Below are 16,388 nucleotides of genomic sequence, written 5' to 3'. Positions count from 1 at the left end.
CCATTGCTCAATGAAGAGGGAGAAGGTATAAGAGAAAACGTGGACATGGCAGAGGTATGTGATGATTTCTTCGTTTCAGTTTTCACCAAGGAGGCTGATGGAGACTGCGTGCCTAGCTTAGTGAACGAGCGTGGAAATGGGTAGGTCAAGATGTCAAAATAGGGAAAGAAAAAGCTAGATTACTTAAAAATTTAGATATCTTCAAGTCACCAGGGACTGATACTCAAGGAGCTGATAGAGGAGGTTTTGGAGCTTTTTCCTATCATCTTTGAAAAGTGCTGGAAGTCTGGAGCGGTTCCAGAAGACTGGAAAAGGGCAAACGTTCAGTGTGAGGAAAGACGATGGAGGAAATACATAAGGAATCCAGCTGGAAGATAATATGGTGATATGTCATGTGACCATCTGTCCCATATTGGGCGGGACGGTCCCGTATTTGGGGTGCCAAAAAGGCGTCTGGACTTATTTTTTTAAAAGCGTCAAATTGTCCCTTATTGGACTATCCCCCTGCAGCCTCGGGGAAGCATGGCCAGCTGCTTCTTCCCCAGGGCTCAGGCAGCGCTGGCACCTGAGGCTTCCCTGGGGCTATGGGCGATCGTCGGCACCTGCGGCTTCCCCGGGGCTCCTGGTATTCAGCATAATGGATGGCAGACCCCACAGAGAATGGTGCCGAGCTGGTCAACAGAAACTTAGCCGCTCCTCACTGGACAGAGACAGATGGAAGGAAATAGCGAGGGAGGCATAGGACTCCAGTAGGTGCTGAGCCCACGGTTGTTGATGATCCAGTATCTCAGGCTGGAAGAACCCAGCCGGAATGCAAAAGAGTTGCAATCTCTTTACCTGCCTTTGCCTGTGCACAGGGCCAAGCCGACTCTAGGCCTTGCAGCTTCCCTGAGGGCCGTTTGAACCATTTTGGGGGGACTGTACTGACTCGTGCATTTGTATCGGATTGATACTTCGCTGGCCCTGCATCTCCTCAGTGGTATAATCTGTCAGCGCATAGGCATCTGGGCTGCTGCAGCTGACCACAGGGAGATGGATGTGGAAGGGGCCTCGTGGATCAATGAGTGCAGGCCTCTGCTATCACAAGCAGCCCGTTCTTGTAATCCCCTCCTTGAACTTACCAAGCTTCGTCTTTCACCTAGGAAGCTTGTTTGTCTCTGCCCTCTGGGAGGCAGTTCCAGAACTTAACTCCTCTGAGGATTAGGAGCTACCTTCTGCCTGAAAATCAAGCCCTTTGACCTGGAATAGCATAAACCTGTAACCTTGACATTACATTTATGCCATCTTTTAGTGTGTGAGGTGTGTATCCCTGGAGAAGGCCTGGTCACTGGCACCTAAGCAGGTGCTTAAAGTTTATACATAGTTAGAGAGACAAAGGTACCTAGACTGAATATTAGACCTCTCTTATATTCTAGAATCATAGAGGATTAAGTTTGGAAGAAACCTCTGGAGGACATCTAGTCCAAACTCCCTCCCAAAGCAGGACCATCCTCAACTAAATCATCCCAACCAGGGATTTATCAAGTCTGGCCTTTAAAACCTCTAGGGATGGAGATGCCACCACCTCTCTAGGTGACGCATTCCAGTGCTTCACCATCCTCCTCGTGAAATAGATTTTTCCTAATATCCAACTCAGACCTCCCCGACTGCAACTTGAGACAGTTGTTCTCATCCTGCCATCTGCCACCACTGAGAACAGCCTGGCTCCTTTCTCTTTGGAATGCCCACTAAGGTAGCTGAAGGCTGCTGTTAAATCCCCCCTCACTCTTTGTTGCAGACTAAATCAGCCCAGTTCCCTCAGCTTCTCCTCGCAAGTCATGTGCTCCAGCCCCTCATCATTTCCATTGCCCTTCCCTGGACTTTCTCTGGTTTGTCCATGTCCTTTCTGTATTTGGGGGTCCAGAGCTGAATGGAGTACTCCAGATGTGGTCTCACCCATGCTGAATACAGGGCAATATTCACAGCCCTCAGTCTGCTGGCAGTGCTTCTACTACGCACCTGACTACGAAGACAGCCTTCTTGGCAACAGGGGCATGCTGTTGACTCACATCCAAATGACCATGTGTTGCAGATTTATATCTTGTGCTTCATCAGGGGTATGTATTTTAGCTGTTCATTACATTAGCTCCATTCGTCATTCCTGGGCAAATCCCATGCCACTGTGTGTGCGCACAGAATTCATTCCCCTACCGATTTCTGTGCTTCCCTGCAGAAAAATGGCTTTCAGACAGGAAGCAAAAGCATAGGTGTGAGTGTCCATGTGCCCCTCCCCAGCAGCAGAGGGCAGAGAGGTAAATCTTTGGGTGGGGGAGGAGCTGGAGCTGCATGAGCTGGTGGCTGCTATCCTGCATTGGGCTCCCGTGTGAGTCCTGGCTGCGGGGAGGACAGGGCTTCCTCTTCCTCTGCAAAGGGGGCCGGAGCCAGGCCAGACCCACCTACAGAAACCACCGGCTTCCCAAAGCTCTGCACTCCTTGCCCCCCTTGACCCTCAGCGGTGCGGGAGGAGGGGTCACGGTGTGAGGAGCTGTTCCCTGTCTGTCCAGACCCTCCCACGAGCCCTGTGCCCTGAATCTGGAGCACAACCCTCTCGGCACCTGGATCCCCCTTGTCCGAGTCCGACCTCCCCTGCATTCAGACCCCCATAAAGCTCGCCCCCTGCATCTAGACCACACCAACCATGCCCCACCTTCATGCACCTGGATTACCCAAGTGAGCTTCTTGCATCTGGACTCCCACCCCAGTAAGCCACCTGGCTCTCCACCCCACCAAGCTCCATTCCCTCAGCACTGGCCCCACCCAGAACCCCCTCCTACGCTAAACCTCAACCACTTTCACCTGGACCCCCTGCAGCATCCCATGCCTCCTGCCCTTGGAACCCACCAGCTAGGCCATTTAGCCAGGTCCCCCACACCTGGAACTGCTACTGAGCTGCCTGCACCAATGCTGAACCCTCCAACCTGCCCCATCTGGATCCCGCCACATTAACCCCATATGCTTGGATCCAGCCAGGCTGGGTCTGCTTTTCCACACCTGCACTGGGGGCCAGGACTGGGCCTGAGCCTGTTCCAGAGCCTGTCCCTCCTGCTTGCCTTCTTGTGTGCCTGGTATGGGAGGGCAGGACCTGAGGTATTTCTGGGGTAGGCCCAGCCCTTGGGCTGGGTCAGTTGCAGCCTAATGGCAGAGTTCTTGTCCCAGCCTGGGACAGAGAGAGGGCTTGCAGGGTGATCTCCCACCTGTCTGTAGCCAGTGGCCTGTGTACCTCACTGCCAGGCTGGAGCCTCCACATTTATTTATTGAGAAATAAAATCCAATAGCACATCAGCATTTTGAGCACCAGAGTTATGAACTGACCAGTCAATCACACACGTTATTTGGAACTAGAATTACGCATCAGGCAGCAGCAGGGACTGGACAAAATACAGAACGACACTGTGTTAAGCTACTAAAAGTAAAGGGAAGACAATGTCTTTCTTCTGCATAGGAAACTTCCAAAGCTGTGTGAAGTCAGGGTGTAGCTGTATGTAACTGTAACCGTTTTTTCCCGTTACAGACGTCCTCCCTTCCCGAAGTGTTTGTAACTCTGAATTTTAAAATACCGGGCACAGAATTCCCAGCTTCTGGCCATAGGTATTTGCTATGGAGACGTTACTTTTGATTGTTTTTGCTGTGGGAGAAGGTTCTTGCTGCTATCTCTGAACACTTCCTTGGTGCACAAGAGGCTGAATAATGCAACCTGTCAGTGTTCCCCAAGCTGTGCACACTGGGGTATGGAGAGGCGGCACCCGTCCTGTCCTTGCTCCCAACCTCTTTGCCACTTGTGGGAAAACCAGACACTACATAAATTCCCAACTTGTTTTTAGTTGCTACTCTAATGTATTTTTGACAGCAAGCGATTTTTGACTCTGATTCAGCACTCTTGGAGCATACATGTAGCAATCTCCGTCCACTTCAGTGGAGCACTTAAGTCGGTATTTAATTTCAAGTCCCACTGGGACTTCTTGGCTGGTGTGTTCTCTCTGTGAGACCTGTGTGTTGTGTGAGTTTCTGAACGTGGAAGCAGGTGTAGGGGCTTGCGCCAGACGCTTCCTGCATCAGCTTGGCACAGCAGTGTTTCCAAGAGTGGCGCTTAATGTTAAGCGTGTGCTGAAGTGCTGTGCTGAGCTAGACCCCTAGTATAGCCCAGTGGCAAGGGGACAGGAAGGAGAAGAGCAGCCTCCAATGCAGGCTTGCTAAGATGCCATCTCCACCTTTTTTATTGGGCTGCTGGTATCCTGGCTCCTGCAGCACAGCTCAGACTCACAGGAAACCTCTGATCTGTATCTGGCTTGGTATGACTGGTTAGCTTGAGGACTCAACTGGGGGCTTAGAGGCAGAAGGGCAGACGGGCATCATACACCAGGCTGGTTGGGACGCAGTCTTTGAGATGAAGGCCAACCTGCTGTGAGTTTCACTGGTCGGTAGCCATTCTGCATGGGTTACAGAAGCCAGGGCTAATGACCAGTTCTTACAAAGCCACCAGAGATACAGGGACATTTGTAGCTTTCAGGGGCATACCGTCAACCTAAACCTGGGAGCCCCCAGCCAAAGACCAACCTGAGGTGAAATTTGGAAGTGGTTTTGGGCACCTTAAATATCCCCCTCCCCTAATAGCCCAAGGAAGCAGGTTTGGGAAGCATTGTACTGTTGCTTTGCACCAGGGCAGGGAAGCAGCGGGGCCAGAAATTGCATTTTTTTTTCCCTTTCTGCAAAGCCACTGCGGGGACTGATCTCTGAAAAAGTACTGGCAGAGGAGCCACCAAAGGGAAGGGGATCCTCCTCCCACTCTGCCCTCTCTTGCTTGCTCATGGGGCTGCCTGAGAAGAGCCTGACAGGAATCTGTGCTGGGCATGATCTGCATGCCTCACAGAATTGCTGGTAATTAGCAGGTGTGACGCATGCAGCTATCATCTCCTGCTGCGTAAATCAGCGAAAGCTGGCAACACTGACAGCAGCACAGCTGAGACTCCTGGCTGATGTTTCTGGGGATGTAATGAATTGGAGGTCTTTTTTCCAATTCTGTGCTCCCCTCTTCTGACTCTCCGAGAATCATCTCTTTCCATAGCTCTGTCTCTATGGATGGCTTCTCTCTGTCTGCCACTTTTAGACACTCTATGCCAATGTTGCTTGTGAGTCTGTGACTCCCACTGGTAATGCTGGTGAAGTCAGTAAGCCCAAGGTGAATCCTGGCTCAGACGGCAAGCACATTAAAGGTGTTGTATGAAAGTCTGGCCTACAGCTTCTGTCCATTGCTGCTTCAGCCTAGAGAGAGGACAGACTTCAGAGAAGGGGTATTCACAGAAAAAGGCAGAAAGCCCAATGCTTGATCCGAAGCCCATTGGAGTCCTTGAGTTAACTGGAATTGAATCAACCACCCAAAAAAAAAAAAACCCAAAAAAACCAAACAAACAAAATAAAAACAACAACCAAAAACACCTAAGAAAAATTATGAACAAAAAATCAGTGGGGCATTTCCTTCAGACACATGAGAGCAAAGGGTTTCATTTCTGTACTGGCTCCCTGCTTTGAATTCTAATGCTCATGTGTTAAACAGAAAGGTCTTTGTTCAGCGAGTATTATCAGCTCAACAAAGCAAACTCCTTTTGCTACTGCGGGAGCAACTTCTATGGAAAACCCACTGGCTACTGGATGTAAGTACAGCTCTTTGAATGAGCCATAAAGGATATTTTAGCCATCCCCTCAGTTGTCTCAATAATCAACAGAGTAGGACATTCAGCTTTAGTTACACCTGGCAGGTGTTCCTGTGTCTTGCCCTGGATCATTCCTGTGGAGAGACGGAATGTCCAGCTGCCACAAGAGCACGTCTGGGACAAGGCTGAGCAATGATCATATTTGTGTACGGTCACTTCAGACTATGTCCCCACCCTAGGTCGGGGCACGATTCCTCTGCTCGTGGCACAAGCTCATGCAAACGTGGCTGGCAGGGGACTCATCCCCCTTGCTTATTGTAGAGATGTAGGTTTAACAGGAGGGCTTCCTTGTGCTTGGGAGGAAAATTCCCACCCCGAGGCAGTACAGAGCTACCCATCTTCACAAGGGGCCTTGTGCCTCAGGCGTGCACCACAGAGCGTCTTCATTTATGTGCCCCACAGAGGCATGCCGGCTCACACTGCCACACAGGATCTCTGCTTGTTCTCTGCTGAGTGCAGCAGCTTTGAAACTGGGCCCCCTTGTGCACCTGTAACCCATCCACAGAAGATCTTACAGAGCCACTGCTGGAGCCTTCTCAGACTGTAGCAGCTTGTGAATTCAATTCTGGAGGTCCTGGTTCAGTCTCCAACAGGATGGCTAATAAGGGACCATCGTAGGTTTAAGAGACAGCTAGTCAGGCCTTCAGTGTCCAGTCACAGTGAGTGGGGGAACTTCCCAGACCAAGAACAGAAGGGACTGGGGAGCCCCTCGTTCTGTGTGTGACTGGCTCTTTGCTTTCAAACCCATGACTGCATTCTTGCTCCTCTTTGGCAATGCAGCTGCTTAAAAAGGCCCTCAGTTCTCTGTAATAAGTGTCTAAGCTCCTTTTCCTCCTCAGGAGTGACTCTTCCCAGGTGACTCTTGGTTTCTCTGGTTCCTGGGGCCACGACTGTCCTTGGGCATATGCAGCAAAGGCAGGGCATCGGAAATTTCCCCAGATTTTCTGGTGCCCGTATGCAGACGTCTATGCTTGTAAGCCTAAGCACATCCCTGACTGCTGTCTGTAGGTCTCCCTACAGCAGCCTTCCCTGTCCTGTTTGCCCCCTCTGTCACCGGCAGCCGGGCTGCCTTCTCCCTGCCCCCTGGGCTCTGCCCACATGCTTCTTTTGGCCAGCTGGCCACTGCGCTAGGTGAAGGCTTCCTCCTGCCAGGCGGGCGTGGAGAGGAGCCTTCAGCCTCTGCGGCTCCACTCCAGCCTGTGGGAATCCCTGAGCCACAGCAGAAGTTGCCTTTGGGGTGTGGCTGTGGCCTCGGGTAGCGTGTGCTGGAGCCCCTAGACGATAAGGATGGCCCTGGGTGGGATGTTGGATGATGGAAGCAGATGATGTGCTGATTTGATCTAAGCCAGCAATGTTCATCATCGTGTGTCTAAGAGCTGCACTCGGGGCCGTGGCAGAAGCTGCCGTAAACGCACACGAGAAACAGCTTTGCATGGACTGTAAATCATCTCAAGAGAGGCTGGGTCAACTCTTCAGCCTCAGCTGTGACTGAACCAGCTGTTGAGAGCAGACAGTAGGGAGTGAAGTCCCTCTGTAAAGTGTGCTTGTGTAATGCGAAGCTAACGTGAAGCCCCCATCTGGGCTCTGTTCTCAGCCCACGATGAAAAAGACTAAAGCAAGATTGCATCCCTGGGGCTGGTTTGAGTGCACTCTCTTGGACTGTATGACTACTGATTTCTGTTACAGCAGCGCAGCTTGTCTCACACACGCCGGGGCCGCATTGTGGTGTGGGAATAAGGAGCAGTCGTTGCTCCAAAGAGTTTACAGTCTAAACAAACAGAAGGTTGAACTAGACAAAAATAAAGGTGCAGAGAGGTGAAGTGACTCACCAAGGTCCCACATTGGTTGGGACATAGCTAAGGCCCCAGGGGCTGCAGCATGCCCAATGAGTCCCAAACCTCAGCCTGCTGGTGTTAGGGACAGTCACTGGGGAGGGACCCTGGCTCCTGGCAGCTCCACTCCTGTGACCAGCTGCAGTGCCTGTGTGGAGCACAGGTGCCAAGCTGGGAAATGGAAGCTATAGGCCCTGGGGATGCTGGTTCCACACCCACCGAGCAAGTGAAGATCAAGTCCAGCACACTAAACTGGATGCAGACCTGGTCAGAGGGCCAGTGTTGGTGTGGTGCTCGTTTCTGTGTGTCCACGTAGCTGATGAACTATGAGACCCAGACAGGCAGCTTTAGAACAGCCTAGTCTGCAAGCAGCCAGGCTGAGTCAACGCAGCAGTGGGGCTGCGAGTCAGTACAGCCAGGGCTGCATCACAGAGGGAAGGGCGCAGCCTTTGGGAAGTTGTTTCTATGCACTGGGGCTACCTAGGGCATTCCAAACCGTGCTGAATCCAACCTGAGACTGCTCACTCCTGTCTGAGAGGCTGCTGGAAAGGACTTATTGCATGAGCCAGACAGAGCCATACAGTCCAAACGCCCCAGGGGCGGGAGACAGCAGCTGACCTCAGAGAGCAGAAGGAGTGAAAAGTGCTTTGAAAAAATGAAATTGTCCCATGAAGTGGTGTAGGAGTGAGAGGTGAGTAGGATTGCACCCCTGTGTGAGAAGCTGGCATGGCCCTGCCAGGTCAGGGTGGCGGGCGGACAGCTATAGAGACATTGGTTAGGACTTCATCCAGGGATCTCATGGGGATTTCGTATGGCTTGAATGTGGGCAGAGAAGCTGAGGAGGAGCCTTGGGGCTAACACACGTGACCCTGACTCCCTTGATTCTGGTGGGATCATGGCTGGAGGGAAAGCTGGCCAGTGGGGAGGGGTGCACAGTTTAACTCTTTATGACCATTGGTTTCAGCATGGGGTTACGGAAAGTGGGGGCAGGAGCCTAGTCAGATGCCTCACCTTGGTGCCTCAGCAGCATGTTTGTGCCTTCCTCCTTTCCCCTCTGAAAGATGGCCCCTGTGTCCCTCTGGTTTTTGTCCTGTCTTGTTGACATCTTACTCTTATTACCTGTGCTCTGCAGGGCACACTCAGCAGCTTGCAGTTCCCAGGTTGGTTCCCTAGCAACGGCAGTTCTTTATGGGACGCCTTCATCAATCATTTAGGTCATAGGTAGGACAAGCAACGAGTGAAAGTGTCTTTTAGTTCAGTTTTCCTCTTCCTGCAAAGAGCACACTGTTACAGGTGGGACTAGTGTCCTGAGCAGTGCAGGTAAAGACACCGTGTCTGTGCCTTGTGGCTATGGAAGAAATGCAGGTGCTCGTTTGCCGTAGCAATTTTATGTGCCAGATCCTAGGTGTAATTTGGACAGCACCTCCCTGGTGGGAGTCTGTGGTTTTCAGTGGTTCAGACTGGACAGGTCAGCTGGCTAAAACAGGAACCCCTGTGACAGGGTCATGGTGTGAAGTCAGTGGGAGTCCTGGGCCTTCTACAGATTAGACCAGTAGTGCTGGGTGATCTCACTGCCACGTGCCAGGCACGAGGCCCGGCTGGCAAGGCCAAGAGTAGGGGTGCCATGAAATGTGTCGCCAGCTTCTGGGAGCAGTGGACGTGGCCATCCAAATTGAGCAGCCTGTCTTCTCCAGATGGGGGACTTTGGAATGACCTCAGGGGTCGCAGGAGCCCAAGGGTGATGTGGTGGGTGAAGGACAGACGTGCTATTGGCCTTGGTTTTCATTGGGCTTGTTTGCTCTGAGCTAGGTTGCTGCTGAGCTCAGGAGGTAGGGAGGAGGGCATGAGGATGTGCCCCCCCGGTCAGGGAGCTAGCTGCGGTGTGTGCAAAACACAGGCCTGCTGCGTGTGCGGTGCTAGTTGGCTTCCCTCTTCCTGCCTCTGCACCAACTTGCTACAGCTGCTGGGTCTGTGCTCTGGCTAGGAATGACTCCCCGAAATTCCCCTGAGACTCCAGCACAGCACCTGTGCTCCCTCTCCAGTGCTCCAGGGGTGCCCCGGGCACAACCTGTCATCCTCTCCACAGCTCACTTCCCCGTCTTTACCAGAGCCACGTCGCCACTTCCGGGGCGATTCTTTGTGGGGTGTGCGCACGCCCCTCCTCACTGTGACCTGAGGAGTGCCCCTGTCTGGCAGGGTTAAGCGAGCTGAACCCTCTGACTGACCTGGTGTGAGCTACCTGTGTCTTCTGCTCTGCTCTGCCCTGGAGGCTTCTTCTGGGAGGCCACTTGAAAGTTGCCTGCACTTGCTGAGTAGCTGGTCTCAGGGTGGTTCGGCATATGCTGTCACGTCTCTCCAAGCTCACACGGCTTTTAGGAGCCAATAGACATGGCAGGGTGGGAGTGTGGAAAAAGGAAGGGACGTGTTCCCTGATTTCTAGAGAAATACCCTTCTCAGCTGGGACAGGGGGATGGAGGTTGCTGCTTTTCCTGCAGTTCAACACAACGTGTAAATCTCACGAGACCCTGCTAGAGGTGGAGTCCGATGGTGATCCAGCCCTTCCTCTCCGGGTAGCTGCTGGGAGAGTGTGGGAGACAGCATGGACGGAGGCATGCGTCCCCGCTGGATCAGACCATCTCCCAGGGGCCTGTCCTGAGCTCTGTAGATGGGAGAAGCCGAATCGGGGCTGACAGAGGGGGAGCACTTTGAAGACCTCCCTCCAGAACCACTAAGCGATTGTCTAGTCTGTGCATTCACAGGGACTCCTCTTTGCTCCAACAGCCCCAAAGGCCAAACCCAGCCACCCTGGCTGCAGCCGGCAGGGACTTCTGCCCCCTCCTCCTGACGGATGCTGGCCATGGTGATTCAGGTAGTCAGGTCCTGTGACTGGGCCCACCATGCCTAGGCGTGCCACCTCGGACCTCCGAATAAGTGCCGCTGGTTGGGGAACAGGCAGGTGTGTGCACAGGATCACAGGCTTTGCTCCAGGGCCCACCACACTCTGCAGTGACGTGCCACTGAATAGCAGGTCAGGCACCACTGGAGACCCCTCTGTGGCCCTAGGGCAAGTGGCTGGAGGGACTGTCCCGCCATGTATAATGACAATCCCCACGACAGTCTCGCTCTGCCCAGCCCATAGACCTGGCAGCCTCCAGAAGGTGGGCAGGCCGGGAGTCTCCACATGGCCAGAGACATCAGAACAGATGCGGATTGCTCCAACTACAGAGTGGTCGGGAATATGCACACCCTCAGCTAGTGTTCCCGTGGCATCCCCAGAGAATGGCCGGCCCTGGCTGACGAGGGAGACGGGGGCGTTTCTGTGTCTTTGTGCTGGCTCAGGAGGTGCTCGGGTACTGCAGAGGTGCACAGCATGGAAACGCCTGACAGGCAGGGAGGCCCAGGGACATCAGTGGGACAGCACATGAGAGTAAAGCTGTGTGCTCTGGCCCAGACACTGCTAGGGCCAGCCTGGGCAGTGGGCATGCAGCGGGGAAGGAGGAAGGTGATGGGCCTGACCTGGACTTTGGTGGCTTCCTGCAGCTCACAACTGGAGCGCTCCCAGGGAGGAGACGGTCAATGGGCCTTTGGTCCCCTCACAGGCAGTGTGGGAGCTGGAAGGGGCCCCTGCGGCACCTGGGGCTGGGCTGCCCTTCTGGCTCCACCGGCTTCGTTGGGGTGATAGGCAGGAGAGAGCCTAGCCTGGGCAACACACACAGCGGGTGGGGCAGAGTGGTTGGGTTGCACCGAGGATGGGATGTGATTGACGGTCCCTGGCAGAGCGGGCTCCATGTCTGGTGCGTTCCCTACCCAGCATCCATTTCCTGTGCGTCGTTAATAACATGCGGCAGCTTCGCGGTCACATCCTGAGGTGGCTGGAACAGCTCCTGCCCACGCCAAGAGCGGGGGCTGCGTTCCCCTTGCTCCCCTGGGCCTCAGTAAGAAAGGGCAGGGCCACCTCAGGGCTCCGTCTGCAGCGGCTGCTGGCGAAGGGTTGAAGTTGGGCTCCTGTCCCCTCTCTAGGCTGGCCCAGAGCACACCCAGGTCCTTCAGACCTCTCCACGCTGCTGGGACTGGATGGCTCCACTAAGCCGGGGCGGCTTTGCTCGCTCCGCTGACTGGCAGGGTATGTGCATCAGCGCTCTGCGGTAGCATGGCCAGTGCCAGTGGTGCAGCTGGTGTTTGCGTTGCTCTGCAGCCCCAGCTCCAGCCAGCTCGCAATGAGCGGTTGTGGGCCCTGGGGACAGTGCTGTGATCTGCAGAACGAGATGTGTTTGGGAGCCCCAGGCAGCGTGGGCTCTTTGTGGCATTTCTGGGATTTGCAGCAGGAAGCAGTAATTGTGCTCGCCTGCGCCTGCAGGCAGGTGTGTGCCGGCACCTTCCCAGGCCTCGCTGACAGCGGGGTGGACGCCTGCACCTGATGGAGGTCTGGCTGTAGCCACTCTCCACCTCGTCCCATCCTCCAGAGCCTCCAGGAAAGATCCCACCCAGCTGGATCTGCGGAGACCACCACCTGCAACTTCACGAAGTGAAGCCATTGCCCATTAATAAATCCTGTCCCCAGCAGGACCCTTACTTTAAACAATGCCCCATTATTTCCCTACAACTGAAGTAAATTCCACCCTCACGTTCCTACTGCCCTTGAAACTAAGCAGCCAGCCAAGAACACCCAGGCAGCTTCTTCCTGTGACGCAGCAGCCTGCCCTCCCTTCTCAGCGCCTCCCGTGGCAGAGCTCACTGTGGAACTCAGGCTAGCTGGATGGAGACTTGGTGGTGCGCTTGCCTGCCTGTCATGTGCATCTCACCGCCGGCCAGGAGGAGCTGTCTGCAGGGGACAGGTGGCCCAGTCTTCATGCCTTTTAGGTGTCGAGCCCCTCTGCTGAGAGCCCCAGCCAGGGGCTTTTTGGGTTGGCACTTCTGTGATGTGGACGGGTCTGAGGCCATCAGGTCTGTAAACCAGCCCAGCCATCAGAAGGCAGCAGTGACCTTCCAATGCCACTTTAAGCCAGCGATCCAGAGGTGAGCAAGCTCCATCGTCTATGACCTTCCTTGCTGTTCATTTCCACTTCTTTACGGCAGGGTCTCCATGCAGGTGTGATTGCTCAGGAGGGTGGCCAAATGTTGACTGCTAATTCTACAGCCTGTTTGTATCTGTTTCTTTCTAGCCATTGTTAACCCAAAGCAGCCCAAAGAGACGCCCAAAAGCTTCAGCTTTGACTATTCCTATTGGTCACACACTACGGTAAGTGGAACCTGCTGTTCCAGATGTTTCAGACTCCCTTGCAATGGGAAGTGTGTTAAGAATCTGGGGTTAAATGGGATGGAGGGATCTATTGGCTCTGATGTCGGATTAGATGAACTGCCCGCTGGGGAAGAGGGGGCAATCTGCTTGACCATTGCACATCAGGGTTCACCTCCCTATGAGACGACTTTGCTGATCTGGGAAGGTCCTGACACAGCTGGTCCTGGAGCAGCCACTGGGTGGCACACGAGAGCTGGTTGTCCTTTTCATGCTCTCTCCACTTCCTGCCACTGTGAAGGCATTGAAGGCTGGGGTTTGCAACAAGTCCAAGGGTGGGGACTTGGCTTTTCATAAGAGCTAGATGTGAGTGGTTCCCAGAAGGACAGTGGCAGGAGCATCACGCAGCTGTTTTCTGTTGTGACCCAGCTCACAGGGTAGGACAGGTCAAGGTTCACGAATCTAAGCAAAGAACATGTCTGTAGTAACCCAGTGGCGCGGTAGCCCAGCCGCACAGCTGGGGCCAATGGAATGCAATGAAAAGTGGGTGCCATGAAAAACAGTCACTAAATAATTGTTCTCCAGCTGTGTTTGCCTCTCATGCACTTGCTTTCCATGAGTGCTTTAGCCCAGCAGCTTCCTGGCACAGTGATTCTGCCTTGAATTTTATCTGGAAGCTCACGTGTGGTTGGCTGGCTAGATATGGGCACTGACTGCTTCCATCAGGTCAGCATCCCTCCATTCTGCTGCTCCACTCAGAGAGCAGAAGCATGGGGACAGTCACAGCCTAAAGTAAGAAGAGAGGTAACTTGAATTTTCATTACTTGCAGTAAAATGCTCCCGAAGATGCTACAGGTTGGAAGTAATTCCCATGACAGGTTTCAGTAATTTCACATAACAGCTCAACCTGGGACACAGTCTTACAGTCTGCTCCCAGAGCTTAGCACACAACTGGCAGGTGAAATCTGATCAGCAGCTGTGAATTATCTGCCCACCTGTTTCCCTGACTCCCCTCTGCGTTCCCCATGCTCCGAGGGTGCTGAAGAGCACCATATGGTTTTGCTGGAAGGCTGGAAGGAGGCTGTTCTGGAGCAAGAAACCAGACAGCTTTCCAGAGAGAGTTTTTCATCTGGACATGTGAGCTGGAGCCAAGCCCCATATTTTACAATCTCCTTCAGTTTCAAACATCTGAACCAGGAAGGACGTGTGGCACCCCGTACATATGTGCCAGTACAGCCCAACGTGACACATCTCAGCTGCAGCAAGCAAGCAGAGTTCCCCACTTCATATCCCCCTCTGCCGGAAACACTCAAGGCCAGCAGCCCATTGCCTTCTGCTCCCTGTCACTCTTGCTGCACAGTCTGCCTGCAACCCCGCTCACGGAACAGCAGTGTCTGCTCTGTGTGTCTGCCCTTGTTCCCCCTTCCAGGGAGGTTTAGCCCCTCAATTGTCCTCTCTCTGCCCCACTAGCAAGGGAGCAGGGCCAGGGGCAGCCCAGCACTCTGGGTCTCAGGCCAGCAAGCCTCCAAATTGCAGTCGCTTACTGTGGTCCTTCGGTGCTGTCCTTTCTGCATGTGGCTGGGCTGCTTCCCCATAGCACAGCACCCTCCTCAGCCTCACAGCCCCTTTTCCTCTCCCTCGGTTACTGCCTACATTGCTCTCGCCAGAATGTTACCGGGTGCAGCCTGCTCCAGGTAGCCACTGAACCCTGCTCTGCCCTGAGGCTCTTTTCAGACTGGCTTTGATTGGCCGCTCCTCACTTCTCTGGGCTGACTTTCACACAGCCTCCTTAGGGCTTTGTGAGCTCCTTACTGGCCAGTGTGGAGTAGATACCCGAAAGGATGGGGCTCTGCACTGCAACAAGCCATGCTTTTTAAAACCCAGAGAGGTGTGAATGGTGAAGTCCAGGAGTCCTTGTGGAGAATGCGCTGCTGGCAACTCCCTCCCTGATGCAGCTTTTCAGACCCTCAGTGAGGTGTGTCAGTTCAGTGGGGCACAATCATGTCCAGCAATTCCCCTTATACGTCTGAGCATTCCCATGATCTGTACCTTGGTGCTGAGATGATTCCCTGATGGCCCTGTACCTGGACGTAAAGGATCCCTCCCCAGTTGGTAAAACGTTGTCCAGGATGCCCTGGTGTGCTTTTGGTCTTGACACACAAGTGACTCAGCAAAGCAGAATGAGAAGAGAACATAAGTTCTGATTCTCCTGTGATGTCCACTTGGTGGGGAGAGGCTCAGCCTTGCTCCATGGAGGTGAATGGAATTGTGGCCAGGTAACACCAGTGCCAGTGGAAGAAGAAAGGGGCCAGATGTTTCCCACTTTTCTTTCTTCCCCTGTTCCCATGAAACCTTCTGTCTCCAACCTCTCTCTGCGGTCTACTCTCCGCAGCCCGAAGACATCAATTATGCATCTCAGAAGCAGGTCTACCGGGACATTGGGGAGGAAATGCTGCAGCATGCCTTTGAGGGCTACAACGTCTGCATCTTTGCCTATGGGCAGACAGGCGCTGGCAAATCCTACACCATGATGGGCAGGCAGGAGAAGGACCAGCAAGGCATCATCCCACAGGTAAGGCAGGCTGTCCCCGCAGCGGGGCGTGCCCAGCTGCTGTGGACAAAGAATACCCACTGCGGTGGTGGAAGGGTGTTCAGGAGAAGGAGGCTGCTGCAGCTGGTGGGGTGGATGAAGGTTCCCCTGTAAGCGAAATGCTGTCACCTTCTGCACATGGGGCATTGATGGCTGCTGCCAAGTACCAGCCAGGAGACAGGGACCACTTGCTAGGAGAGATCCAGCTGCCTGTGCATGGAAAGTGAGAACGGGGCTATGGGCAGCAGCCAGCACAGGAGCAAACCAGCTGTTGTGGGAAACCTGACCCAAGCCGTGGCTGCTTGGAAATTGGCAAGGGGCAGGGCTGGGAGGAGGAGCCGCTCTTGGTCCCCTGGATTCTCTCTCCCCATTGGGGCAGTGGGACAGTGCTTGCTGGGAGGGTGAACAAAGAGAGGAGCTTGGGGTGGGAATCCATTCAGAGGACATGAGCTTCTTGGAGGCCAGTGAGCATCTGGGCAGTGGCCTTTGGGGCTTCTTGAGGGTCAGAGCAGAGCGAGGGAGACCCTAGACCTGCTGGTAAAAGCATCAGTCCACAGAACCTAGCAGGTGAGGTAGGTGGAGGCTACAGTCCTGGTGGTGCCTTTGACTGTGCCAGGCACTCTAGTGTTGCTCAGAGTGGCTCAGACAAGGGCGTGAGCCCAGAGGTCTGGCTTCCCTCCTGCCTCCCTTTCTGCTGTCCCCTTGCTGGGGTACAAGGAAGGGTCCTTGTTTCTCAGCCTCCCCTCTCCAGAAAGGCTCTGGCTGCGTTGTGGGGATGTAAGCAGCCCTCCACTCTTCTCCTTTTCTGCTGCAGCTGTGTGAGGACCTCTTCTCCCGGATCAGCGACACCACCAACGACAACATGTCCTATTCTGTGGAGGTACGGGCCTTTCCCGCCAACGGCAAGGGGTGTTCTGTGGGGGAGACCACGACAGCATGTTCACGTGGGCTGTGGCCAGCGCTGCTGCCCTGCCTCTGCAGGA

The 16,388-nt window shown here is 54.1% G+C and overlaps 1 protein-coding gene across 1 annotated transcript in view; it reads left to right on the top strand.

Moving 5' to 3' along the window:
• The window catches only part of KIF1A (kinesin family member 1A), a 120,936-nt gene that overhangs the window by 22,168 nt on the left and 82,380 nt on the right, over positions 1-16,388 (top strand). The window contains exons 3-5 of the mRNA XM_075004683.1: positions 12,742-12,818; positions 15,208-15,387; positions 16,220-16,285. Of these exons, the coding sequence (XP_074860784.1) occupies positions 12,742-12,818; positions 15,208-15,387; positions 16,220-16,285 (323 nt within the window). The remainder of the gene's footprint in view (positions 1-12,741; positions 12,819-15,207; positions 15,388-16,219; positions 16,286-16,388) is intronic.

The sequence above is a fragment of the Carettochelys insculpta genome, chromosome 10, assembly GCF_033958435.1.
Source record: "Carettochelys insculpta isolate YL-2023 chromosome 10, ASM3395843v1, whole genome shotgun sequence".
Lineage (NCBI taxonomy): Eukaryota > Metazoa > Chordata > Testudines > Carettochelyidae > Carettochelys > Carettochelys insculpta.
This window is presented reverse-complemented; position numbering and strand designations above follow the sequence as displayed.